Genomic DNA, 27,994 nt, shown 5'->3' with positions numbered 1-27,994 from the left:
ACACACACACACACACACACACACACACACACACACACACACACACAATGGAATACTACTCAGCCATAGAAAAGAATGAAATACTGCCATCTACAGCAACATGTATGGACCCAGAGATTATCATACTAAGTGAAGTAAGTGAGAAAGAGAGACAAATACTGTATGATATCACTTATATATGGAATCTAAAATATGACACAAATGAACTTATCTACAAAATAGAAACAGACTCACAGCCATAGAAAACAGACTTGTGGTTGCCAAGGGGGAGGAGTGGTGGGGAAGGGATGGATTGGGAGTTTGGGATTAGCAGATGCAAACTATTATATGTTTGCATGGATAAACAACAAGGTCCTACTGTATGGCACAGGGAACTGTATTCAATATTCTGTAATAAACCATAATGGAAAAAAAATGAAAAAGAGTATGTGTGTATGTATATATATAGATATATATATATACACACATGTATATGTGTGTATATATACATATACACTTTGCTGTACACCAGAAACTAACACAACATTGTAAATCAACTATACTGCAATAAAATAAATTTTTTTAAAAAAAGAAAGAAAATGAAAGGCAAACCACAAAAAAAAAAAAAGAAAAGAGAGAAAACTGTCTTTTTGGTCTTCAGAATTCAGTATTACTAACACTGCAATCCAGTTATACTATGTTCCATGGTTACACAACTTATAGAACTCAAGCATTTATTATTACTGATTACATACATTAATGTATTCTGAAGGACTTTTGTACCAAGCATTATATAATAAATAGGACCGGCTGAAACAGTAGAAGTAGATAAGATTGCTTAGAGTGAAGATGTAGATGTAAAAGGGAAGAAAGGGCCAACTGTAAAGTACCACCAACATATTAGGGTGGGCAGAAGGAGACTGATGGGAATGGATTTTTTCATCATAGAAGCTTTTTTGTTTTATGAACAGTCTATGTAAGGATTTGTCTTCTGACATAGTGATTGCTTGATGGAGTGGGGGGCTGGGGAGTAGGCCAGGAACAGTGATATTCCACAACATTGATAGCTGAAGCACAGGGTTTCTCTGGAGCTATGGTGGGGTTGATAGTTGTCATGGATATACCACAGGAACACTCAGCTGTGCAATGTGTGTGCCTTCAATCTACCACACATGAAGAGTATTTTTTTTCTCTGTATGCACTCTTTTGTCAGAAATTTAGGAACTAAGGCAAATACCTGTGACACCAGTAGCCAAAAAAGAGGATTATGCTAGTCACTAAAAAAATATATCTTCGAGGGCTTGCCTTATAGACCAGAGGATAAAAATTTTCATAAACTACAACAAACAATGTGGTCCGTATACACAGCCTGAAAATTTAATGTTCTTTTATGATTTTAAATTAAATTGCAAATTATTATGTGGTCTTTTGTTTCAGATATTTTCCAAGTATGGCAAAGTTGTAAAGTAAGTATATCAGATTTTGAAACTTCATTTAAAAGTCTATCAGAATTTACTTCTCCATTATTTTCTTAATGGAAGTAGATTTACTATTTTTTATAAAACAGATATTTGATATAAAAAAGAAATAAAAATACTACTGTTAACATTTTATGTATATTTCAGTAATTTTTTAATATACATAAATATCTATAGACAAGTTTTAAAAGACAATTCTATACATGCAATTTTGTTGTCTTTTTTTTAACTTGACATTATATTGTAAATATTTTTCCATGTACTATATAGATACATCCTTGTATTAAATGATTTCATGGTATTCCTTTATATGGCCTAATTTATTTAAATAATATAATTTTGTACTATATTACTAAGAACTAAAACTGATCCTGTTATCCAACATAAGACATAAGTGAAAGGCTCTGATTAAATATATATTTTAGGTACTAGGAGGTGTGTTATCAAGTATACTATAAATGGATTATTATTTGTCAAACAAATAGAATATAAAAACAAACACAGTTGACTCTTGAACAATGCAGGGTTAATGAGAGTGTAAAGTAAAAGCAAGATAGTGTTATTCTGTCTTACAACTAATAATATGTTCTGGTATAAATTTAAAGTATTTAAAACCCCAAGAATTTAGAGCATATTTATCTTGCCTAGTTGTTTTTCTTTTAGCTTTGATAAATGAATGTTAAACAGTTGAAGTACATCTGCATCCTGAGGTTAACTTCTTTTAAACTTACTTCTCTATTAAAAAATAATCAAAAATGCTACTAGGTCTTCAGAATTTCAAACAGTGATCATTATCAATCAGAACACTAATAATGATGATACGTAACAATGAATACATAAATACGCTATGCATTGTTCTAATATCTTTACATAAATTATCTCATTAAAGTCTCACAACTACCTTTTAAGGTAGCTACTGTTATTATCCTGATATTATAAATGACAAAACTGAAGCACACAGTAAACCTAAAATCATATTGCTGGTTAGCAGTGGAGCCAAGGTTTGAATCCAATAGTTTGATTCCAGCCTATTCCTTTAACCTTTACCTTTTCTTGATTTTTCCCTGTCAGAATCGCTGAATGAATTTCCATACAAATACATAATTATAAGCCATGAGAATGCTATGAAGTTACACACAGAGTTACAAGCACCTGTAAACAGGGAAGACCTGATCTAGTCTAGAGAGTCAGGGTAGATTTACCTAAGTCATTATCCTTTGAGTTGAAACCTAGAGGCTGAGCAAGAGCTAAGTAGGTTAAAAGAATGGGAGGCACATTTCAGGTAGAGGGACTTGCTTGTGCAAAGGCCCTGTGGCAAGAGAAAATAAAGAAATAAAGAAATAAAGAGAAAATAAAGCGAGATCAAGAAACAGAAAGAAGGCCAGTGTGACTTGAGATGAGTGAGCAAGAGGGAGAAAGCACAAGACGGGTCCAGAGATGGATGCAGGTTCCTCTAAGGGCACCAAGAATCCATTAAATAATTTTAAATGAGGGAGTGACATGATTTGAATTTTTAGAAGCTTATTCCATCCAGCTCCAGTGTAGAGATTGGATTGGAGGGGAACAAGAGCAGGTGCAGGGAGACCAGTCAAAAGATATAACAATAGCCCAGGGGAGAAATTTGGACTAAGATGATACAGGTAGAGAGGTAAAGACTAGTCAGATTTGAGAGATCATTAGGCAGGAAAATGGGTAATACTTAATGATATACTTACTTTGTATGTAGGGGTTGGGTGAGCGAGAAGGAGGTGTTATGGATGACACCCAGGTTTCCCAGAATAGTGTCTGCTTCACTTCATGTGCTTAAATGAGTACATCATCTACCTTATATCAGGAAATGGTACCACTGTCTAGCTTTTTTCCCATGCTAGAGACATGGGAATCATCCTAGGTTTGTCTTTTTAAATCCTTGATGTAATTATTTTTCTGTTACCGTAGAAGGTACCTCTATCAAAGTAATGTATTTTAATTGGTTTATAGGTCTTTCTCCACCTCTAGACTGTAAGCCTTTTCCTGAGGATAAAAACCTATCCTACTGCCAGTGCTTAGTACCTGTGCTTGAGGCTAATGGAAAGACTGAATGGCCACATGAACAAACAAATGGATGCACGCTTTTGAGAAACTGCTTTCCCATTTGTATCTGTCTTTTTGTTTTAACATATTGAGGTAGGATTAATAGGGGTTACAGAGACAACCTTAAAGAAGATTATATCAAAATAGGTGAGATGAAAGGAACATTTTATAGATAAAGCTTAGAGAGGTGCCTGGCAAATAATAGAGTAAAAATTCCATCACATGTATCCAAACATAAAGATTTGTTATTACTGCAAAAATAAATTTTTTGAATAGGGGAGATGAGGCATTGTTTATGCAGAGATTTCAGTGGAGACAAGCAGAAAAGAAAGGAGAAGAAATTATTTCCAGTTAAGAACTGATACATTCTGAACCCTGAAGAGGAGTGAAATTTTAATGGGCAAAACATTGAGATTTGAAAGCGGTTAGAAGCCATATGAACAGAGCACCAGTTTAGGGGAAGTTCAGGCCATGCTTCATGAACACTGAGTGCCTTCTTGTGGCTAGACCTCATAGTTTGCAAGTGAGGAGCAGTGAAAGATGAGGGAATGGGAGCCATAATCATGAAGGATATTGATTGCTGGACCAAAGAATAGGCAACTTGAAGAACCAAAGATTTTTGAGCAAAGGAATAAGTGATTTTATTTATTCCTCAAGTAGAAGACTTTTCCACTAGCATATGAGCATAAATTAACACCAAGGGAACCAGTAAGAATAGATTATGGAAACAGTAATGCCACCGTGGACAAGAAAAAAAGCAGTGGGAATGGAAAAGAGAGGACAGATGAAAGAGATCATTAACTGAGTATGACTTAGAAAGCTAACACTTCCAAATAGTACTTTCAAAAAAAAATGATTTATGACTTTAACTGACCATCACAAACATTATGAAATTTTTAAAAAGTTAAAGTAACTATCTTACTTTATACTTCTTTCAAAATTGGTTAAAAACTTTACTGTTTATGCTAACTGGTGTGGCTTTGAAGAAAACCAGCCTAAACTTGAGCTGCATCAAGTGCTTGACTTCTCTTCCTTCCTTCTAAGCCCAATGAATAAACAGATGCAGCCTTTTGAGAAAGTAAACCATTTTAGTTGCCCATTTTTCCCTAAATTATTGTAACTTATATTTTTTTTAATAAGACGTCACTTTTCTTAGTATCGTGGCATCTTTTTACCAATTTCATTCCAATGACTCTATAGGTACCTAATCCCAAATCCAAATAAAATAAATTTTAATATGTGAAATGTAATACTAAATCAAATTTCTGTTTATTTATTCATTCATGTTCTCTTGTCTGTTTTCCTGTTAATTCAGTTTTTAGAAAATTATTAAGCTTTGTCTTAGAGCTTTGTCTCTTTTTTTGCTATTTGGAAATAATTTCAAATTTATAAGTTACAAAAATAGTACAAAGAACATCAAAATATCCCTTGCCCAGATTGACTTATTAACATTTTATCCCCATTTACTTTATCATTTGCACTCTCTCCCCAATGTGTGTGCATGTATGTGTGTGTGTGTGTATACACACACACACCTGTATGAGTATGTTTATATATATCTATGTGTATACATACACACAGTTTGTTTTTGTGAGTCATTTGAGGCTGTTATAAACATCATCACCCTTTGCTCCTAAATACTTCAGTGTGTATTTCCTACAAATACAATAGCGTTATATGTTATATAACCACAGTACAGTTACCAAACTCATAAATTTATCCTGATACAGTACTTTTGTTGAATCAGTCATCCATGTTCCAGTTTTGTCACTTGACCCAATAATGTCCCACATAGAATTTTTTGCCTCTAGTACAGAATCCAGTCTAGAGTTAGGTGTTATTTTAACTGTCCTATCTTTTTAGCCTCCTTTAATCTGGAACATTTATAAATAATATAGCTCTAACCCATCTTTTTTTCCCCTCATTTTGTGTTTTCCTGATGTTGCCTCATGATTATGTGGTGGTTATGTATTCTTGGGTGGTATACTCTATAGGTGATGTGTTGTGAGGGTGTCACATCTGGATTCATACAGCATGCATCTGTCCCTCATTAGTGATATTAATTTTGATCACCCAGTCAAGACGTTAACCAACTTCTCCACTGTATAATTACTTTTTTTCCCTTTTGCAGCTAAGAAGCAGTCAGTGGGAGACACTCTTGAGACAATGCAAACATCCTATTACACATAAAAATTTTATTTTAGACATAGCATTTGTTGATAATTCTTGACTGATCCAGTACCATGATTGTTTCAAATGGTGATTTTCCAACTCTGGCACTCCCTATACATTCACCAGTCATCCTTTGGCATTCAGTAGCTCTCCTTTCTCCCCCTTTTATTTATTATCAGTATGGACTTATGAATTCCTTTTTTATGTGGTTTATAATTCATTACTGTATTTAATTATTTTGGTACACAGACTGTCCTAGATTTGGCCAATGGGTGCTCCCTCCAACTGGCTTCTCTGTTCTTGTGCCATGCCCCATCATTACTATTTTTTTCAAGTACTCCCTTTCTTTTTTTTTTTTTAATTAATTAATTTATTTATTTTTGGCTGAGTTGGGTCTTTGTTGTTCCACGCGGGCTTTCTCTAGTTGCGACGAGCGGGGGCTACTCTTTGTTGCAGTACACGGGCTTCTCATTGTGGTGGCTTCTCTTGTTGCAGAGCACAGGCTCTAGGCGTGTGGGCCTCAGTAGTTGAGGCTCATGGGCTCTAGAGCGCAGGCTCAGTAGTTGTGGCGCACGGGCTTAGCTGCTCTGCGGCATGTGGGATCCTCCTGGACCAGGGCTTGAACCCATGTTCCCTGCATCGGCAGGCGGATTCCCAACCACTTTGCCACCAGGGAAGCCCCAGTACTTCGTTTCTGACATAGCAAGATGTTCCAAGTTCATCTTGTACATACCCTATCCCAGCCTTGGAGTCAGCCATTTCTCTAAAGAGCCCTGTTGAATATTTTCTTAAACTGTATTTAATGACATATGATGAGCGAGGACCACAGGACTAGGGATGAGTAAAGCATCAGGAAAAAGAACAGGCTCTGTGCTCTTACGACCATCCCTACCACTTACGTACCTCGGGTAGTATGGCTAAGAAGCACAGAAGTGGAGATTCCTTAAAAGAATATTAAGATTATAGTTATGTTCTAACACCTAGAAAAAAATAATTTGAGTAAATCACTTTACTTTTTGGGTAGAAGAGAACATCTCAGTTTTGTTTTGTTTTGTTTTTTCCTGCAGAGTGAGGGAGTCAGTAGAGAAGAGGAATTATGCTTACTCCTCAAGATTCCATTGTCTCTAATCTCTACATCCTTCAACTCTGACTAATGTTAGATTTATCAGATACTCCTAATCATAGCTGTGTTCACTTGTGTGAAATCAGTATCACACTTTCCCATTTCCATTCTTCTTGATATCCCATGACTTTGAAGAGTTAGCTATTTGTCAAATATATTAATTTCCTTGCTTACTCTATAAATGTTTTATTAACCCTTTTTGACCACTTGAGTTTTTCAAGTATTTATTCATATATGTTGTTTATTGCTGCCTCATTATTTTTAACTGGCTATTTGTTTATGCTTTAAGGGTTACTATAATGAAAGATAAAGATACCAGGAAGAGTAAAGGGGTTGCATTTATTTTATTTTTGGATAAAGACTCTGCACAAAACTGTACCAGGGCAATAAACAACAAACAGGTAAGCCATTCATTCCCAACAAGGTTTTTAACCAAAAGCCTTTGTGCTTATCCAGGCTAAAAATGTGGAGATGAGGGGATAGTCAAGTCTGATGGATATCAGTAGGTCCTGAGGGTATTTAACGTACAGAAAAGAGGTCAAAACTGTACTGGGTTCCCAAAACACTGGTAGAATATAAGGAATAAAAGTCTATTCTATAGGAAAGAATTTGTCACACCTAAGTGGGCAATTGCTAAAATAATCTAAAAAATAAAATGGAATTGAAGGTTTGAGGAAATGGGATCCAATAACTGTAGTTTTAGGTTTCAGTGAAATACATCCTATTGCATGTGCATTTTTGTCTGTTCTAGTTATTCGGTAGAGTGATAAAAGCAAGCATTGCTATTGACAATGGAAGAGCAGCTGAGTTCATCCGAAGACGAAACTACTTTGATAAATCTAAGTGTTATGAATGTGGGGTGAGTAAACCTAAAACAGTATAATTTTCCATAGTTTACTTGAAGGTATTTTTCACATCAGTGTTTTGTTTGTGTTCTCCAAGACTTCTGGATGGCTAAAATCGGGTTATGAAAGTTTTACTTTGGGACTCTAGACTCATGTAAGTAAACTCAATTGAAATGTCATATGTAAAGTTAACCTGAGTTGGGTAATATAGGGTGGTGTTTTCTCCAGTTTCCAAACCTTTGAAGGTTGTTAGATTAAGAAGTTTAAGACTAATTACTTACATTATTGTCTGAAAGATTTTAGTGACCCATAAATTTTTGTGTTTCTATAATATTTTGCCAATGATTAAGTATCACAAATCACTAAAAACATGATGATATGACCCATCCTCTATGGGATATTGTTTTGAAAAGTTTTCCCCCCTATTTGTACTGCTGATAGTTCAGGAGCTGAACTATACCCAGATTTTCTTATCTAGTTCTCATCATCTGTTGTTATCCATTTAAACTTTGGGTGATTAGGAGAGATGTATAGCCACAACACAACTTTGCCCAAGGCCCATAATTGTATCAAGAGAATTTCAGTCTGGGTCTGTTGCTGCCTATTTCTAAAATGTCTTTATATATACTAAAAAGCAGGATCCAGAGGTTAATGGGGAGCTTTCTACTGAAGAGAAGATTACTGAGAGACATTGTCCTGGCTACATGATCATATGGAAAATAGAAGGAAATGTGCTGGGGTCCTTTCCCCAGTGCCACTCACTCCCCCTCAAAAATATATACATATACAGACAGATGGGTGGGTGAATAGACAGATGGATGGATGGACGGAAGGAGAAAGCAAGCAAGGCACTAGGTACATTGTGTAAATTTTTATGATTCTGACACCTAAGTTAATGTTTCAAAACCTGTGTTCCAGAGTCCATCATAAAAAAGAAAAAAAAGAAAGGAAAGGAGGGTGGAGTTGTTATGGTCAGATAAATAAGTATATATCCACATATTCACAGTAAATATTAAATTATCTGAGAACTCCTGGATGAATCTGTTAATGTCTTTTTGGTTTATGGATCCATAGATTTGTCATATTATACTTAGTACATTATAATATTTCTTAAAACATCCCCCCACAAAAATCTGTTTACGTTTATTTTAGCCTGATTTTTCCCAAAGCTATTTCACTATTAAACCCCTGCCCCCATTTTTTTTTTTTTGTATGGCATATGTTAACAGTTTTTGGTATACCATTATTCCAAAAACAGTTTGAAAAATGGTTCTCTAAGTACATCCTCTCAGGAGTTCATTAACAATAACACCTCTTGGGTTCAGCCATGTCCCCAGGTATACAAAATACACAATCTATTTGATGCTTTGTAAAATATACTTGAAAAGCATGATTATTTTTCTCTTCTGTTGTTCTAATCCTGGCTCAGCCTCTCCGCACACCCTCATTCTCACATATTACTTCTAAAGGTATTTTGGTAAGCTAATACACAGATTCATTGTCTCATTTTACAACTCAAACCATGTTATGGCTCATTATAATATTATGGCTAGTCCAGCACTGTCAAATACAAACATATGCAAGCCACAGATTTAATTATAAATGTTCTAATAGCCACATTAAAAAAAGTAAACAGGGTAAAAAATATATTTTAATTCAAAATATTTTCATTTGAATTATGGAATTAAAATTTTTTTTAATTATAATATTTTACATTCTTTTTTCATACTGCCTTCACAATCCAGTATGTATCAATTCAGACAGGTTCTCAGTAACCACAAAAGAATTATAGCTAGTGGCTACCATAAGTGGACAGTGCAGGTGTAGTCTAGATATGAAAGAAGCAAAATGAAATTAATTGATAGGAAAAGTGAGGAAGACTTTAATTTTCCATTTGTTTTTAAAAGAAAATGTTCAGCAACATCTTGGAAGTTAGGAATAGTTTTGTCCCCATTTTATCATAATAACTTAAAATTTTTACAACTAAGGTAGATGGTCCATTTAAATTTTGAATTATTTTATATCCTGAATCTTCAGATTTAAAATGTTTGAAGGAAGAAAACTTTTACTCTTAGTGAAACGACTAAAATACTTCCTTATTGGGAGTTATAATATCATAATCTCTTCCTTCTAAATATTAACGTAATGGGTTTTAATTTCTTTGTGTATATTCCCTGTGTGACAATATTCTTTTTTTTAATTAATTTATTTATTTTTGGGTGTGTTGGGTCTTTGTTGCTGTGCGCGGGCTTCCTCTAGTTGGCGGCGAGCAGGGGCTACTCTTCGTTGTGCGGGCTTCTCATTGCAGTGGCTTCTTGTTGTGGAGCATGGGCTCTAGGCACACGGGCTTCAGTAGTTGTGGCTCGCAGGCTCAGTAGTTGTGGCTTGCAGGCTCAGTAGCTGTGGCGCACGGGCTTAGTTGCTCTGCAGCATGTGGGATCTTCCCGGACCAGGGCTCAAACCCGTGTCCCCTGCACTGGCAGGTGGATTCTTAACCACTGTGCCACCAGGGAGGCCCCTGTGTGACAATATTCTTTCTTAAGTTATAAAACATTTTAGTCTTAAGGAACCACCAAGTTTCTGTTAATAACACAACAAATTTAATATTTCTCCTTTCCTTTTTAATGGGAAACAAAAGGAAAGTGGACACTTAAGTTATGCCTGTCCTAAAAATATGCTTGGAGAACGTGAACCTCCAAAGAAGAAAGAGAAAAAGAAAAAAAAGAAAATTCCTGAACCAGAAGAAGAAATGTATGTATAGCCACTCTTAGCGAATGCATTATTATGTAGCTTCTGTCTTTTTCCTAAGTGCATTCTGATTTTTTAAGTGCATTCTGATTTTTTTTTTAATAATTTAGTGAAGAAGTAGAAGAAAGTGATGATGAAGGGGAAGATCCTGCTCTTGACAGCCTCAGTCAGGCCATAGCTTTCCAGGTACTAAATAGTTGTTTTCTAAGGCACCATGCCATAGCTGCCTTGAGTTAATAGTTTTATATTCCTTGCTTACTTTATTAATCATCTCCTGATGGCAACCTCTGTCTTCCCCTTTGCCCCTAAACTTTAGGAGATAGGCTTTTTCTTTAAGGTCTTTAGAACAGTGTGGTGGAAAAGTGCCTATCGGTTCTTTCTAGATTTTGAGGGCCCCACAACACTTTTACTGTCTTAATCTGTTTTCATTATAGAATTGAACAGAACTATTTGATTCAAGTGAATTTAGCCCAATGGAAAAGATTTTACTAAATCGAAGATACTGTTTTAAAAGAAGCTTCATTTTAAAACAAAACCAAAAACATATTTTTGACCATTAAATATCCTAATACAAGTATACAAAACATTTTTTGAAGAAGGGTGTATAACTTCCTGATTTTATATAACCACTTATTTTGTTTTAATGTAGTTGATGAATCGTAAATGCATACATCAATTTATTTTTTCCTTTTAGTTAACTAATGTATTTTATGTAACATTCCCACATCCAACAGGGATGACAAGTAGGCTTCATTTCATATGCCTGTTAATTAGTAGAACTTGTCTAAAATAATTTTGATTAACATGGTAAGACTGGGACAAAACTTGGGGGTAGGGGAAATGGCATCTTAATGGAGTAGAACTGTCTGCATGGGCTAGGAGGGTAGAGAGTGCTGGCACTTGTGATGTATGTTTTGCCATATTTTGAATCAATGGACTGTAAATAATATTAAACAGATTCCTGATTTTGTTTTGTTTGTTTTCCGGACCCCACATTACAGCAAGCCAAAATTGAAGAAGAACAAAAAAAATGGAAACCCAGTTCAGGGGGTCCCTCAACATCAGATGATTCAAGACGCCCAAGGATAAAGAAAAGCACATATTTCAGTGATGAGGAGGAACTTAGTGATTAAAATTATATATATTATGTCAATATCATTAAAAAATTTTTTAAATCTTGGAGTATCAAGTTCCATTGGGACTAAAGATTACTTTTAGAATTTGAACATAAGAACACTTAGTACCAAATAGTTTTTTACTTTAAAATAGTTCATAGGAAATTGAAAAGTAATTTTAAAGTATGTTTATCTTGCATCAAGATTTGCTAATAATCATTAATCTTGAAAACAGTTCATTTGAATAAAAAAGAAAACTTAATACTATCATAATAATGCTGTTGTCATCCCGAGAAAAAAGGTAGATAAGTAAAAAGATTTGTTTGAGAAGTTCATTATAAAAGTTTATTCATGATTGGCTTATTTGAGGACTTTTGAAATAAATTTCACCTTTAAAACAAAAACCTCTTAAATACTGAAAAGGTTGAAAGATTTATTGTGATTAATGTTAATAAAATTTTCTCAAGAGAATTTTATTTTTAAATGTAGGTGTTTTTGTCATCTTATTTCTTTTACCTTTATCCCAATCTGGATACATTGTAATTACCCATAAAATTTAAAGTAAAGTAGCTCTCAAAGGTTTGTAACCAAAGAGCAGTAATTTGTCCTTTGGCACAAAGTTCCATTCCCCAAAAACAGCCAGCTTCTATATTTGTGCCTTTTCACATGTACATACATCTTGCTAAATGAAATACATATATTTCTGCCACTTAATCCATAAAAGGATGAAGGAAGACTTTTCAGTCTCCTAAACTCCCCTCTGCCCTCCTCCACCTCGCCAACATGGCTATGTTAAAATTTTTGGTTAAATCCATATTTTATTGTTTTTATTTTAGGACCATTGAAATACTGTTCACTTCAGAGCTAATGAGTGTGCTATGATTACATTTTTCCTAGAGTTAATAATTGCCTTGTTTTTTTCATGTATTATATTTCTTTGTATTTATGACTGAAGCTTCCCATACCGTTTGCAGATGGATATATGGGAATGGGATTATGGAGCCTTTAATTTTCTACTTTCTATTTCTGTACTATTGAATGCTTTTTAAAAGAACATCTATTTATTAGTTTCTGAATTGCTAAAAGCAATAAAAATATTTCCACTTTGAAAACTATAAAGGCAATGAAAGTGTTAACCCCTTACCAGCAAAATATCTTCTAGATCTCAGTGAGGAAACCAGACAAAAAGGTTGAATGCTGGACTCTATTTTCTGTTTCACCCATTAATTCATCAAACTTAAAGCAAAGAAAAAAACTGGGAAAAAACATGCCACAAAATACAGAAAAGTTTATATGAATACCTTAAAACAGAATAGAGAATGAGCTAGTGACACAAACAATATATAGAAAATTTAAAATAGTAAATGAAAATATTTTATCAAAGATTCTATTCAACTAGTAGGACATTAGTGGTTTTTTTACCTAATTAAAAAAATTAGTGGTGATGAAGATGTCATAAGAATACCTGTATTATATACTGGCTAATTTCTGAAGGGTAATTCAACAAGTATCAACTATTAAGTATGTTCTATTGTTTGAACTAGAAACAACATTCTCTTTTATCCTAGGGTTCTACTCAGAAATACAAATATTTATGTACAAAGGTATATATTGTTTAAAATTCAGAACACAAATAGTTAAATATCAACAAAAGATATGATACATACAAAATGATTATTAGAAAGCATTAAAATGTTTCAGAGAATTCCTAATGGGATGGAAAAACATGGATTTAATGGCAAGTGCAAAATACCTGCTGTGTATGGATACATACATGCATATGGATGGGAAAGTCAACAACTAAGGTGGTAATGGCATAGCAGTTAAGACTATAGTCTCTTGACAGACATACCTAGGTTTCTGTGGCCACGTTTCCACTTAGAGTTGATGGCCTGAGGCCATTTACTTAACCTGAGTTCTCTGAAAAATAAAAAGGTACAAACAACGCCAAAGGACAAATATTGTATAATTCTACTTATACGAGGTACCTACATTAGGTAAATTGATAGAGACAGTAGAATCGAGGTTACCAGGGACTGGGAGGAAGGGGGAAGGGAGTGTTGTTGTTTAATGGGTACAGAATTTTTGTTGGGGATGATGAAAATGTTTTAGGTGTAGACGGTGGTGGTTACACAGCGTTGTGAATGTACTTAATGCCACTGAATTGTATACTTAAAAACGGTTAAAATGGTAATTTTTTTTTTTCCTGCGGTACGTGGGCCTCTCACTGTTGTGGCCTCTCCCTTGCGGAGCACAGGCTGCGGACTTGCAGGCTCAGCGGCCATGGCTCAGGGGCCCAGCCGCTCTGCAGCATGTGGGATCTTCCCGGACCGGGGCACGAACCCGTGTCCCCTGCATCGGCAGGCAGACTCTCAACCACTGCACCACCAGGGAAGCCCTAAAATGGTAAATTTTATGTATATTTTACCACACAAACAAATATACAAACATAGCTGGTTAAAGTTTTTGTGTAAAGAGCAGTTAAGCCACCAGGACCCTTCCTGCCACCCGCCAGTCATGCTTAACCATGATACCTGCAGTCTCCTTCCCCTGCCAATGTCCAAAACACTCTCAGATAAGTTCATTTCACCTTGAGCAGGGGATTGGCGGGGGGGGGGGGGGGGGGAAGATGTCGTTCCTTCCCAGGAGAAAAGACATAGACACTGGAAATTTGGGCCCTAAACAGAGGTCAGTTCAACAATAAAGTCCCTCAAGTTGATATACCCAAGGTGGTGGTGGTGGTATATGCTTCTGATCAGCTTTTAAGTGCTCCACGTTCAAATAATGAACAGACATATCAGCATCAACAAGTGTTTGAGGAAGTCCTCAAACAGCAGAAATCCAAATGACTAGACCAAAGAAAGGAGCTTGGAGGAGCTGAGGAATTCTGGCTTTAAAAATCTGACTCCCTGGGTTTCCGGGAAAAGGACTGTGAACCTGTAATAAACTGGATGATTTCTAACGTAAAAGCAGCTGTCAATCAGAGAATGCCCATCCTACCAGATATAAGATATGTTTTCTTTCCCTCTGCAATCATTTATTTACTCATTTGTTATTTTGGGGTTTTTTTTTGACTAGGTGCCTATTCTGGAACTGCTGGTTATAATTTTCAGATTATCACAGAAAACAGATGGCCACATATAATAGGACATATTTATATGATAAGTATTAACAATTCATTTCTTTTATATTCCATAAGTGTGTGTAATTTGTGGTACACAACAGTGATCACGAAATATTTAGGCATTAATACGTGTAAATAGTAAAAGAGAAGTACTTGAAAGCTTTACATAGAATATACCAGAGCTAGATCAGTAATTTAGGCACAATTGTTTATAGAGGAGTGAAGCATGATTTTAAAAGGGGAGGTAAAGGATCACTGGATCACATAACTGAGACATTTAGCTTCAGAAATGGATGAAAGGGTTAAAAATCTAATTAGAAATCTCTTTTTCTTTGTCTCTTAACCACTGCTTTCCTCTGTACTACCTTTGTTTTCCACAAACTTTCTTTATGAGATAGCAGGGATGACCACCAGTATCTCTAAATCTAGGAATCCTAAGAATGAGAACTCGTCTCCCCCAATGGTTCCAGCAAAAGTCCCAAGAAAAGCCCTAATATGCCAGTCCTGTGTCCCAGTCCCCATTCTGGAAGATGAGTAGGTCAGTCCGACCCAACTCACATGGATATTCCCATGCAATGTGGTATTTATGTTCAGTTTGGAATCAACGTGGAAGTTCCTTATCTTGTCAAGCCTGTTAGGCTCTCCCTTCATCATTGTCAAAGGCAGAATACTGAGGCAGCTGAGCGGGATGCACAGAGAAAACAGAGATGCAGCACCAAACAAAAACAAGCTATTTCCCGGGCTTCCCTGGTGGCGCAGTGGTTGAGAAGCTGCCTGCTAATGCAGGGGACAGGGGTTCGAGCCCTGGTCTGGGAAGATCCCACATGCCGCAGAGCAAGTGAGCCCGTGCGCCACAACTACTGAGCCTGCGCGTCTGGAGCCTGTGCTCCGCAACAAGAGAGGCCGCGATGAGGCCCGCGCACCGCGATGAAGAGTGGCCCCCGCTTGCCACAACTAGAGAAAGCCCTCGCACAGAAACGAAGACCCAACACTGCAAAAATAAATAAATTAATAAACTCCTACCCCCAACATCTAAAAAAAATTATAAAAAAAAAGAAGCTATTTCCCATAGTCAGCAATGTTCACGGGTAACTTGCAAAACATGGAAGGAGGGTAAAGGCTCTTTGGAAAGCAGTTTGATAAGCACTGTTACTTAAAGTAACAACGTAAGCAACTGCAGTCAGAGAGCAAACCCAAGACAACAGGATGGGTTTAGCCATTGTCAATTATTTTAAAAATTGCTTTCATAAGATCCAAATTTTCAGAATCCTTAGGTACTGTTACAGATGGAACCAATTAATAATTTTAGTTAAGCTCTGGTACCTAGAATAAGCAGACCAGAAATACAACACCTTTTATAGAATGTGGTCTTTTAAGCAGATTCCTTTCTGGGATTGTTGCATTTTTTTATCACTACATCTTTCCAAATACATGGCTTTTTTTTTTCCTCTGATTGTATTTTTCCTTTCCATTATGGTTTATTACAGGATGTTGACTATAGTTCCCTGTGCTATACAATAGGACCTTGTTGTTTATCCATTCTATATATAGTAGTTTGTTTGCATGTGCTAGTCCCAAACTACCAATCCAACCCTCTCCCACCCCCCTCCCCCTTGGCAATCACAAGTCTGTTCTCTATGTCTGTGGGTCTGTTTCTGTTTCATAGATAAGTTCATTTGTGTCATATTTTAGATTCCACATGTAAGTGATATCTTTCTCTTTCTGACTTACTTCACTTAGTATAATAATCTCTAGGTCTATCCATCCATGTTGCTGTAAATGGCATTATTTCATTCTTTCTTATGGCTGAGTAACATTCCATTGTATATATGTACCACATCTTTATCCATTCTTCTGTCAATGGACATTTAGGTTGTTTCCACATCTTGGCTATTGTAAATATTGCTGCTATGAACATTGGGGTGCATGTATCTTTTCGAATTATAGTTTTGTCTGGATATATGCCCAACAGTGGATTTGCAGGATCATATGGCAACTCTACTTTTAGTTTTTTCAGGAACCTCCATACTGTTCTCCATAGTGGCTGCACCAATTTACATTCCCACCAACAGTGTAGGAGGGTTCCCTTTTCTCCACACCCTCTCCAACACCAAATGCATGGCTCTGTGTGAAACACATAACCTTTTATAAGGAGATGGTATAATTTGGTGAGATTTATTCCAGGATGGAAGGATGATTCAACAGCCACAAATCAAAACACCATATAAACAAAACAAAGGATAAAAATCATATGATCATCTCAATAGATGCAGAAAAAGCACCTGACAAAATTTGGTATCCAGTTATGATAAAAACTCTCAACAAAGTTGGTATAAAGAGAATATACCTCAACATAATAAAGGCTACATGTGACAAACACACAACTAACATAACTCAATGGTAAAAAGCTGAAAACTTTACCTCTAAGATCAAGAACAAAACAGGGATGCCCATTATCACCACTTTTATTCAACATCATATTGGAATTCCTAGCCACGGCAGACAAGAGAAAGAAATAAAAGAAACCCAAATTGGAAAGGAAGAAGTAAAACTCCCTATAGGCTGATGACATGATAGTATATATAGACATCCCTAAGCACTTGACCAAAAAATTATTAGAATAAATGAATTCAGTAAAGGTGCAGGATACAAAATCAATATACAGAAATCTGTTGCATTTCTATACACTAATAATGAACTATGAGAAAGAGAAATTAAGAAAGCAATCCATTTACAACTGCATCAAAAAGAATAAAATACATAGGAATAAAATAACCAAGGAGGTGAAAGACCTGTACTTTGAAAACTATACAACACTGAAGAAAGAAATTGAAGACCACACAAATAAATGGAAAGATATAACATGCTCATGGACTGGAAGAATTAATACTGTTTAAATGTCCACTCTTCCCAAAGCATCTACAGATTCAATGCAAACCCCATCAAAATATCAAAGGCATTTTTCACAGAAGTGGAACAAATGGCCCTAAGATTTGTATGGAACCCAAAAGACCCAAATAGCCAGAGCAATTTTAAGAAAAAAGAACAAAACTGAGGTACCATGCTCCCTGATTTCAAACGATACCACAAAACTACAGTAGTCAAAAATGTATGGTATTGGCATGAAAACATATACATAGATAAATGGAACAGAATAGAGAGCCCAGATATAAACCCATGCTTATGTGGTCAATTAATTTAGAACAAAGGAGCCAGGAATATACAATGGGGAAAAGACAGACTCTTCAATAACTGGTGTTGGGAAAACTGGACCACTTTCTTACACCACATATAAAAATAAATTCAAGGACTCCCCTGGTGGTGTAGTGGTTAAGAATCCGCCTACCAATGCAGGGGACACAGGTTGGATCCCTGGTCCTAGAAGATCCCACATGCCACAGAGCAACTAAGCCCGTGCACCACAACTACTGAAGCCCGTGCGCCTAGAGCCCATGCTCCACAACAAGAGAAGCCACTGCAATGAGAAGCCTGTGCACTGCAACAAAGAGTAGCCCCCGCATGCTGCAACTAGAGGAAGCCCGTGCACAGCAACGAAGACCCAATACAGCCAAAAAAAAAAAACTCAAAATGGATTAAAGACTTAAATGTAGATCTGAAACCATAAAACTCCTAGAAGAAAACACAGGCAGTATGCTCTTTGACATCAGTCTTAACAATGTTTCTTTGGATATGTCTCCTCAGGCAAGGGAAACAAAAGCAAAAATAAACAAATGAGACTACATCAAACTAAAAAGCTTTTGCACAGCAGATAAAACAATCAACAAAGCAAAAGGCAACCTACTCAATGAAAGAAGATATTTGCAAATGATAGATCCAATAAGGGGTTAATATCCAAAATATATGCCTTCAGGGCTTCCCTGGTGGCGCAGTGGTTGAGAGTCCGCCTACCGATGCAGGGGACACGGGTTCGTGCCCCGGTCCGGGAAGATCCCACATGCCGCGGAGCGGCTGGGCCCGTGAGCCATGGCCTCTGAGCCTGTGCGTCCAGAGCCTGTGCTCCGCAGCGGGAGAGGCCACAACGGTGAGAGGCCCGCGAAATGCAAAAAAAAAGAAAAGAAGATCAAAATTAGAGGGCTTATACTACCTGATTTCAATACATAATATAAGGCTACAACAATTAAGAGAATGTGGCATAAGGATAAGCATATGGAAAAAATGAAACACAATTTTGAGTCTGGAAATAAACCCTTACCCTCATGTTCAGTTGATCTTTGACAAAGATCCCATGGCAATCTAATGGGGAAAGGATAGCCTTTTCCACATATATTGCTGGGAAAATTGGATATCCACGTACAAAATCATTAATTTAGACACTTACCTCACACCATAAAAGTCACAGGAACTTAGTAAACACCTTGAACTCAAGAAGGGCCAGGCCTTATGAATAAAGATCAAGTTCCTAGAGAGGAATAGGCTCTAGGACAAAACCTAAACAGATTCATATTAAAAAAACCTACAACCAAGACTCTAGAAGATCAGGATGATTCTCCAATAATATAATTGCCTGCCAGAACAAAAATCAACACTCTTCAGAGGAAGATATTAGAATTCAGAGTCTCGTCATCTTATCATCCACCATGTCAGTATATGATAAAAAATTACTAGAGACGTGAAGAAATAAATTGCCTACACTAGTATTTTTTATTACTGAATTTGACTCAGAGAAGGGTGAACAAAATTTCTAAGGTTAATCCCTAACCCTTTGGCTTCTTTCTTACCAAAACAGGCCAATATTAATTTTTAAATGTTTAAGGTAAAAAGCAGAACACTCAAGAATGAACTCCTTAAACAAGTTGTCTGAATAAAGAGTATTATTCAGATTTCATGGAGGCTGTTATTGTTTGGCTCTGGATTCACTTACCAAAATTGATGCTATGGAAATTTTCACTTTTATTTAAACTGGAAAGAACAGATAGGAAATTATGTAATTAATAATTTTGATAAAGCAATTATAAACGGATGGCAGTGTTTTCAAGAAGCTGTCAGAGGATAGCTGTTACCTATTAACACTGCCTTGATTTCTGGAAACTCAAAAAGGTTCTAAATTAACATAAGACTGTTAACAATGACCACAGAATTTTCTAATAGTAAAACTTAAAAGCCTTTCCATTGTTAAATCCTGCAAAGTTTCAGGGTGGGAGTGGGGAAACCATTATTATATCAGTGTGACTGTATATAACCCAGAAAATCCATATGTCTCATTTTGACTCATTCATTTGACATAATATGAATAAAACTATCTTTTCTCTTTTTCTACATAATAAGTGTACTTTCCTAGGAACTAAATAGCTTCCTGCCACCACCTGATCACCACCTCTTTAGTTATTTTACTCACACTTAACACTGTATGATACCACCTCAAATAGAATCAATTAGTTAAATAAATTTGGTTCATAACCCAACCTCTCTCTCATTCCCCAAGGAAGAAAGGGGAAAATGCTACGCTAAATGCTGTTCATAATGCCAAATAATTCAAGGTACATAGGCAGAAGTGTGGTCAGGGTATATCTGGAATAGAATGATGACAATTCTGTATTCAGGTCACAATTATAGGAAAAAGTCTGCATTCAAAGTTCACACATGGAGAAAAGATAAAATCAGAAGCAAAATATTTACTTCATAGGCAGAAGCTGAGGTTTGGGATTCAAGCTAACTGCAAGGAAACAGTTCATAACCAGGCAGGAAACTTATCTGGAAACAAAGCAGAGAAATGAGGTCACACAGTAGTGGAAGCCTGGACTAACTGCCCACTGCCCTCTCAGTGATGTAACGGATTGAACAGATCAATCTCAACAAGTGTAGATTACTCTTTAGAGCAAAATATGTTTCAGGAGGTTGCAGTTGATGTGTCTTTATGTAATTTTAAAAGAAGTGATGAGCAGACATAGAAAATAAACATGGTTACGAAAGGGGAAGGCAGCGGCAGCAGGAGGGATAAATTAGGAAGTTGGGAGTAACATATACACACTACTATATAAAAATAGATAACCAGCAGAACTGTTTAGCACAGGGAACTCTACTCAGTATTTTGTAATAACCTATAAGGAAAAAGAATTTGAAAAAGAACATATATATATATGTATGTATGTGTATATATATATATATGCATACATATATATATATCTGAATTGCTGTGCTGTACATCTGAAACTAACATGATATTGTAAATCAACTATACTTCAATTAAAAAAAAGTGATGAGGATCCTTTAAAAATTTTTTTATATCTAATTCTCTTCATCTCTAGTAATACTGAAAATAAGAATTCAAAGGTTTCTTCTAAATTGTGATTTTCTATAAATTTTTTTACCAGGTGACTATAAAATGATTCAGAAACACACACACACAGAACAAACATATGACCCAGCATTTCCACTCCTGGGCCCCTTTAGGGCCTCCTATAGGCAGAGCTGATACAGCTAACAAAGAAATGTTGTTTCCAGAGTCACAGAACCAGCATCACAAAGGGGGATTCAAGCTCAGAGACAATAGCTTAATAACCAGCACACTTTCTAATCCTTATATCTTTTACTTCTTTTTCTTGCCTTACTGCCCTAGCTAGGGCCTCCACTACAACACTGAATTGAAGTGGTTACAGCAGACATCCTTGTCTTACTCCTGACATCAAAAGAAAAGCTGTCACAATTTCACCATTAAATATGATGCATACTGTCACTTATTGGTAGATTAAGAAAATTCCCTTCTATTCCTAGGTTTCTAAGAAATGTTAAATGTTATCAGCTAATGGATATTGAACTGTATCAAATGCTATATTTCAGCATCTATTGAAAGGGTCTTATCATTTTTATTTTATTCTGATAATGTGTGAATCACATCACATTCCTTGAATAAATCCCACTTGGTCATGATGTATGTTTATGGACTGAGTATTTATGTCCCCTCAAAATTCATATGTTAAAGCCCTAACCCCCGGTGTAGCTCTATTTGGGCATGGGACCTTTGAGGAAGTAATTAAGGTTAAGTGAGGTTATAAAGTGGGGCCCTGATCCCATAGAACGCGTGTCTTTATAAGGAAAGACTTCAGAGATCTCCTGCTCTCTCTTCATGGGCACTCAGAGGAAAGACCCATGAGGACAAAGTGGCCATCTCCAAGCCAGGAAGACCGCTGTCACCAGAAATCCAACAGCCAGAACCTTGATCTTAGACTTACCACCCTCCAAAACCATGAGGAAATAAATTCCTGTTGTTTAAGCCATGTATTCTCTGGTATTTTGTTACGGCAGTCTGAGCAGACTAATATGATACGTTGTGTTATTTATATCTTGCTGGATTTGGTGTGAGAATATTTTGTTTAGAATTTCTTCATCTATACTCTGAGGGGCTTTCCTAAGTTTCACTTCTCTTTATATCCCTGTTGAGTTTTGATATCAAGATCATGTTTGCCTCGTATCCTCTAGCTGAGATGTTTTACACTGGCATTTCTTTCTTAAATGTTCCATGAAAATATGCAGGGGAGCTATCTGGGCTTGCGGGTTTCTTTGTGGCAATTAACCATAGACTCAATTTGCTTAATGGCTATAAGAATATTTTGATTTTCTAGTTTTCTTGTATCATATTAGATAAGCTGTATTTTTCTACGAATTTGACCATTTTTTCCTGAAATTTCAAAAGTATTAGGATAAAGTTGCTTACAATAGCTTCTATTAACTTTTAAAATAGCTTAGAACAAATAGCTATTTATGCCTTCTCTCCTTTTTGATTTATGCATTACCAGAGGTTTATCAATTTAATTTTAGCTTTGTTGATTTAACTTTCCACTGTTTGTTTTTTTAATTAATTTCTATTCTTATTGTCATTATTTCTTATTTTGACCTTTTGAAGTTTATTTTGTTGTACTTTTTCTAACTTCCTGAATGTTTAGATCATTGATATTCAACCTTTTTCATTTCCTAACATATACATATTTAACCTAGAAATTAACCTCTAAGTACTATTTAGCTGCATCACACAAGTTTTAATAAGCTGTATTTTTATTATCACTCAGTTCAAAATACTATCGTATTTCCATTGCGAGTTCTCCTTTGAAACATAAGTTATTTGGTAACGTACTTATACATTTCTACAACGTATGAATATTTTCTACTTCTATAATAAAATTCAAGTTTAACTTCATTTTGATCAGAAAACATACCGTATATAATTTCAGTCCTTTGAAATGTGTTTATATTGTACAACAAATGGTCAATTTTTATTAACGTTCTTTTTCTTTTTGAAAAAACATAGATTCTGCAGTTGCTGCATGCAATAAAATTGTTAATTATATTGTTCAAAGCTAGGACCTGATTTTCTTTTCCATTTGTTCTGAGAGGAATGTTAAAACTTCCCATTATAATTTTCAATTTATCTATTTATTCTTGTAGTTTTGTCCATATTTGCTTTTGATTGGGGGAGCTGTTACTAGTCACCATAGGAATTTAGAATTTTTCTATACTTCCCTCTGAATTAAAACTTTTATCATTATGAAGTACTCTTCTTTATCTCTGGTAATTACTTTTGCCCTAATATCTATGTCAGCTTCCCTTTGGCCAGTTACTTTACAGTATATATTTTTTCCTTTTTTTTTCTTTCAATCTTTTTTCCATTAAATTTCTATTTCAATGTTATGCAACTGCATAAGAATAAATATTTGTTCAATATTTACTTTCAATCTTAATGTATTCTTACATTTTAGCAAAATATATTTGGGTATTTTTTTAGTTGAATCTGAAATTTTCTGTCTTTTCATTAGAGAACTTAGTCCGTCTATCAGTCTAGGTCCACTCAGAAGAGAGAAACTGTACGGTAATTTGAAGAGAAAATGTAATATAAAGAATAATGGGGCTTCCCTGGTGGCACAGTGGTTGAGAGTCCGCCTGCCGATGCAGGGCACACGGGTTTGAGCCCCGGTCCGGGAGGATCCCACATGCCGCGGAGCGGCTGGGCCCGTGAGCCATGGCTGCTGGGCCTGCGCATCCGGGGCCTGTGCTCCGCAGCGGGAGAGGCCACAACGGTGAGAGGCCCGCGTAATGCAAAAAAAAAAAAAAAAGAAAAAAAAAAAAAAGAATAATGAACTATAACAGGTGGTTGGATAATGAAGGATTAGCTAGTAAAAAGCAGAGAATTCTAATAAATATAGCAGATATAAGGAAAAGCCACTACTCTAGGGCTGAGACAGAGTGTCCAAGGAAAAGTGCACCTCCCTCCCCCACCATCTCAGGACTGATCATAGCTAGGCTCACTGGATGGCAGAGAACTCTCTGTGGTGCCATGTGGGTGGAACTTTCTGGAAGTCTACTCTCTGGAACTTACCGGAAATCCTCACTCCAGGACGCTGGGGAAAGCTGTTCATGGGGAAGCATCTCAAAATGCCACCCAAGAAATGGAAAGGTGCTGGCCACTGCGTGCAGCTGGTCACCATGCGTGCAGGAACTTTGTGCTGGAAAAAGGACAAGTGCTTGAGGCTGGGGAAGCCATGTGCACTGCAGGAGCTGGATGCTGGAAAGCTGCGCCTGTTGCCAGAGCCTGAAGAGTGAGCACAGTGGCACCAGGATGTAAAAACCCTTTCTCTCGGTAATGTCTCTCCAGCGCCCTCTACTGACAAAGCCTCAGTGCCCTCTGGCAAAGGAAAAATATTTAAAAGGCCCAGAACCATTTCCACAGAACAGAAAAAAGGATGAATTTGGAGCTGAGGATTGAAAAACAGCACACAGTCCATTTATACTTTAATGATATTACTTATATATCTGAGTTTAAATCTACCATCTCACAGTGTGCTTGGTATTTGTTCGCCTGTTTTATGTTCCTCTTTGTCCCCTTTCTAGCTTTTCTTTTCTTTTTGGTTAAGTATTTCTATTATTCTATTTCACCTTTATTTTGCTACTGTTTTAGAGGTAATTCTGATTACACAGCATGTCATTTTACATAACAGTTTTTAACAGAATAACAGTTTTTAACAGCTTTATTGAGGTAAATTCCATACCATAAAATTCACTCATGTTAAGTGTACAATTAAATTGTTTTTTAGTAATTTTACAGAGTTGTGAAATCATCACCACAGTTTAATTTTAGGACATTTCTGTTGCCCCCAAAAGAAAACTTGTGGCCAATTTGCAGTTTCTAATTCTAGGCAACCACTGATCTTTTTATCTCTATAGTTTTGCCTTTTCTAGAAATTTCATATAAATAGGAGCATACAAAATGTAGTCTTTGTGTCTGGCTTCTTTCACTTAGCATAACATTCTGGAGGTTCATTCATGTTGTAATATGTATCATTACTTCATTTCTTTTCATTGCCTAACAGTAGTCTGCTTTATGTCTGCACTACATTGTGTTCATCCATCCACCAGTTAATGGACATCTGAATTATTTCCACTTTTTTGGCTATTATGGATAATGTTTCTATGACCATTTGTGTACAAGTCTTTACATGGCCATATATTTTCATTTTGAGAGGGTAAATACCTAAGAGAAGAATTGTTTGGGTTATGTGGTAAATTTATGTTTAACATTTTAAGAAACTACCAAAATATTTTCCAAAGTGACTGTACCATTTTACATTCCTGCTAACAACATATGAGGGTTCCAGTTTCTATACATCCTCACCAAGAACTGTTATTGTCTTTTTTTTATTAGAGTCATTTTTGTGGGTGTGAAGTGTCATCTCATTATAATTTTAATTTTCATTTTCCTAATAACTAATGATATTGAGCATCTTTTCATGTACTAATTGGCCATTCATATATTCATTTTGCTGAAATGTCTATTGAAATCTTTTCCCCATTATTTGTCTTATCATTGAGCTGTAAGAGCTCTTTATATATCATGGATACAAGTCCCTTATCAGATATATGATTTACAAATAGTTTCCAATGTATTGTCTTTTCACTTGCATATTATGTTTTCTGAAGGACAAGTTTTTAATTTTAATAAAGTCCAATTAATCAGTTTTTTCCTTCCATTGTTTTTGATTTTCATGTTCTTTCTAAGAAATCTTTGCCTAACCCAAGACCATGAAGATTTACTCCTATGTTTTCTGTTAGGATTTTCATAATCTAGGTCTTACATTTATGTCTATGATCCATTTTGAGTTTATTTTTGTGTATGGTATGAGGCAAGGGTCTAAATTCATCATTTTGCATGTAGATATCTAATTATTCCAGCACTATTTGTTGAAAAAAAATCTTCCCTTCCCTCACTGAACTGTCTTGGCACCTTTATTGAAAATCGACATAATAAATATGAGGGTTTATATCTGGACTCAAAAATATATCCATGACTTGTCAAATTCTAATGATAATTAGTACTTTACTTTTCCGGTGGTGCACTTTTATTCTACTTAACCTCTTCTATTGGTTTATATGCTAGTGTTATCATGTTTCAATTTCTATATATTTTGAACCCCCCCCCCCAAATCCTAGTATTATTATTTGATACAGTCCCTGTTTACTCAGATTTGCCCATAGCTTTACCATTTTTGTGTTCTTCATTCCTTCTTGCATCTGGAAACTTCTACCTAGGACCATTCTCATTTTTGAACCTAGAGAACTCCCATTAGTATTTCCTTTAATACAAGTGTGCTGAAGATGGATTATCTTAGTTTTTATTTGTGTGAAACATTCCTGAGGAATATTTTCACTCGGTACAGAATTTTAGGTTAGTAGTTGTTTTCTTTCAAGCTCATTGAAAAGTGTGTTCCGTTATCTTCCGGCTTCCACTGTCTTTTAAAAAATATATTTTATTGGGACTTCCCTGGCAGTGCAGTGGTTAAGACTCCATGCTTCCACTGCAGGAGGCATGGGTTCAATTCCTGGTCAGGGAACTACAATCCCACATGCCACACAGCACGGCCAAATATATATATATGATTATTACCTTTGGGATTTTTATTCTGAATATTCTCTTCCAGTTCTATCATCCAGATCAGTAATTACTTCTTAAACTTTGTCAAAAATTCTGTGAAATCAACATGTTGCAGTCTTAATTTTGTCCATAATGATTTATATTTCTAGAATTTTTTTCAAATTTGCAGTTGTTTAAGGATAGCCACAAATTCTTTGTTACACTTCCTATTGAGACATTAAGTCCAGCTCCTCTCTCTGAATCTGAGCTGACTTTAGTGATTTGCTTGGCTAATAGAATGCATTGGAAGTGATGTTCTGGGACTTCCAAGGTTAAATCATAAGAAGTTCTGCAACTTTGACCTGAAATGCTTGTTCTTGGGACACTTAGTACTCAAGATGCTCCCTTTGGGAGCCCAGCCATCATGTTAAACAAGCCACGTGGAGAATGTGTTGCCACTCGTCAGAAGTTCTAGCTGAGCTCCCAGCAGACAACAAGCATCAACTTGTCTGCTAATATCCATGCAAACAAGTTGTCTTGGATATCCAACCTGTTTAAATCGTCCAATAACTGTAGCCCCAGAATAGAATTCCTAAGTTTACAGTTGGACACGGGAGCAGACTAGGATCAGCACTAGATTAGCCTCAGTGCTTCTCTTTCACTTTTCTTTTTCATGCCATCCTTCTCCCACCTTTTTCTAATTAATTTTCAGAGTTTTCGAAACTCCATTTTTCTATTCCTTTTACTGCCACTCTTATTCTTCTTTCTCTGGACATGAAAGTATCCATTTTAGACTATAAAGAGGTGACGGAAAATGGAGCTAAAATAATACAATTGGAATTCAGGAGAGAAAACAATGTACATGAAATGTGCAGAATATTGAAAAGAATGGTTTTATTTTTTTAAGGCCAAATTTTACGAAGTTATTCTCTTAAGTTTAAAGATCAATGATTCAGAACTTGTACAAATTTTGGAAAACAATTAAACCAATTATACTGCCATAGTATGCTGGAAATTACTTGCCTTACTAGACACAAATATACAGAAATCCTGGTGTTGGTGAGGAAAATTAATATCTTTTTTCGCCTAACATTATAATATTTGTTTTTCAGGGAAACATTATTTGACCCATCGCTTAAATAAAATAATAAATTAATGATATTTTGTTTTAGGACAAGGTATAACTTTCAGTGGAAATGATTTGACACAGCACACAAATCTAAGTACTAAACAATCTGTGTTATAGGGACTTTAACATACTAATAATCTACAGTGGAAGATTTTCTAGGGAACATTTAATTCAGGGAAAACTTTTTTAAACAATAAAATGTATGGTGATAATAAGTACTACTTTATGTATAACATTTTAAGTTTATTTTGTTTCCTTTGCTTAAGGGGTAGTAATTATATAATGTATTACTGAATGCTCACTAAATATTAATTGTGCCTAGGTTATTTTTAAGAAATTTTACTTTTTATT

General features: G+C 35.7%; 2 protein-coding genes across 2 annotated transcripts in view; one reads left to right on the top strand and one right to left on the bottom strand.

Moving 5' to 3' along the window:
* ZCRB1 (zinc finger CCHC-type and RNA binding motif containing 1) overlaps window positions 1–12,928 on the top strand; it is a 15,964-nt gene extending 3,036 nt beyond the window's left edge. Inside the window, exons 3-8 of the mRNA XM_029204909.1 lie at window positions 1,417–1,445; window positions 7,115–7,226; window positions 7,577–7,684; window positions 10,309–10,421; window positions 10,529–10,604; window positions 11,420–12,928. Of these exons, the coding sequence (XP_029060742.1) occupies window positions 1,417–1,445; window positions 7,115–7,226; window positions 7,577–7,684; window positions 10,309–10,421; window positions 10,529–10,604; window positions 11,420–11,551 (570 nt within the window). The 3' untranslated portion in view covers window positions 11,552–12,928. The remainder of the gene's footprint in view (window positions 1–1,416; window positions 1,446–7,114; window positions 7,227–7,576; window positions 7,685–10,308; window positions 10,422–10,528; window positions 10,605–11,419) is intronic.
* Window positions 1–27,994, bottom strand: part of PPHLN1 (periphilin 1) — a 205,834-nt gene that overhangs the window by 142,764 nt on the left and 35,076 nt on the right. The gene's annotated exons all lie outside the window — the stretch shown is intronic.

This window comes from Monodon monoceros, unplaced genomic scaffold, assembly GCF_005190385.1.
Source record: "Monodon monoceros isolate NGI ecotype Baffin Bay Population unplaced genomic scaffold, NGI_Narwhal_1 Super_Scaffold_6, whole genome shotgun sequence".
Taxonomy (NCBI): Eukaryota; Metazoa; Chordata; class Mammalia; order Artiodactyla; family Monodontidae; genus Monodon; species Monodon monoceros.
Note: the sequence above shows the minus strand (reverse complement) of the source record. Positions and strands in the feature narration are given on the sequence as shown.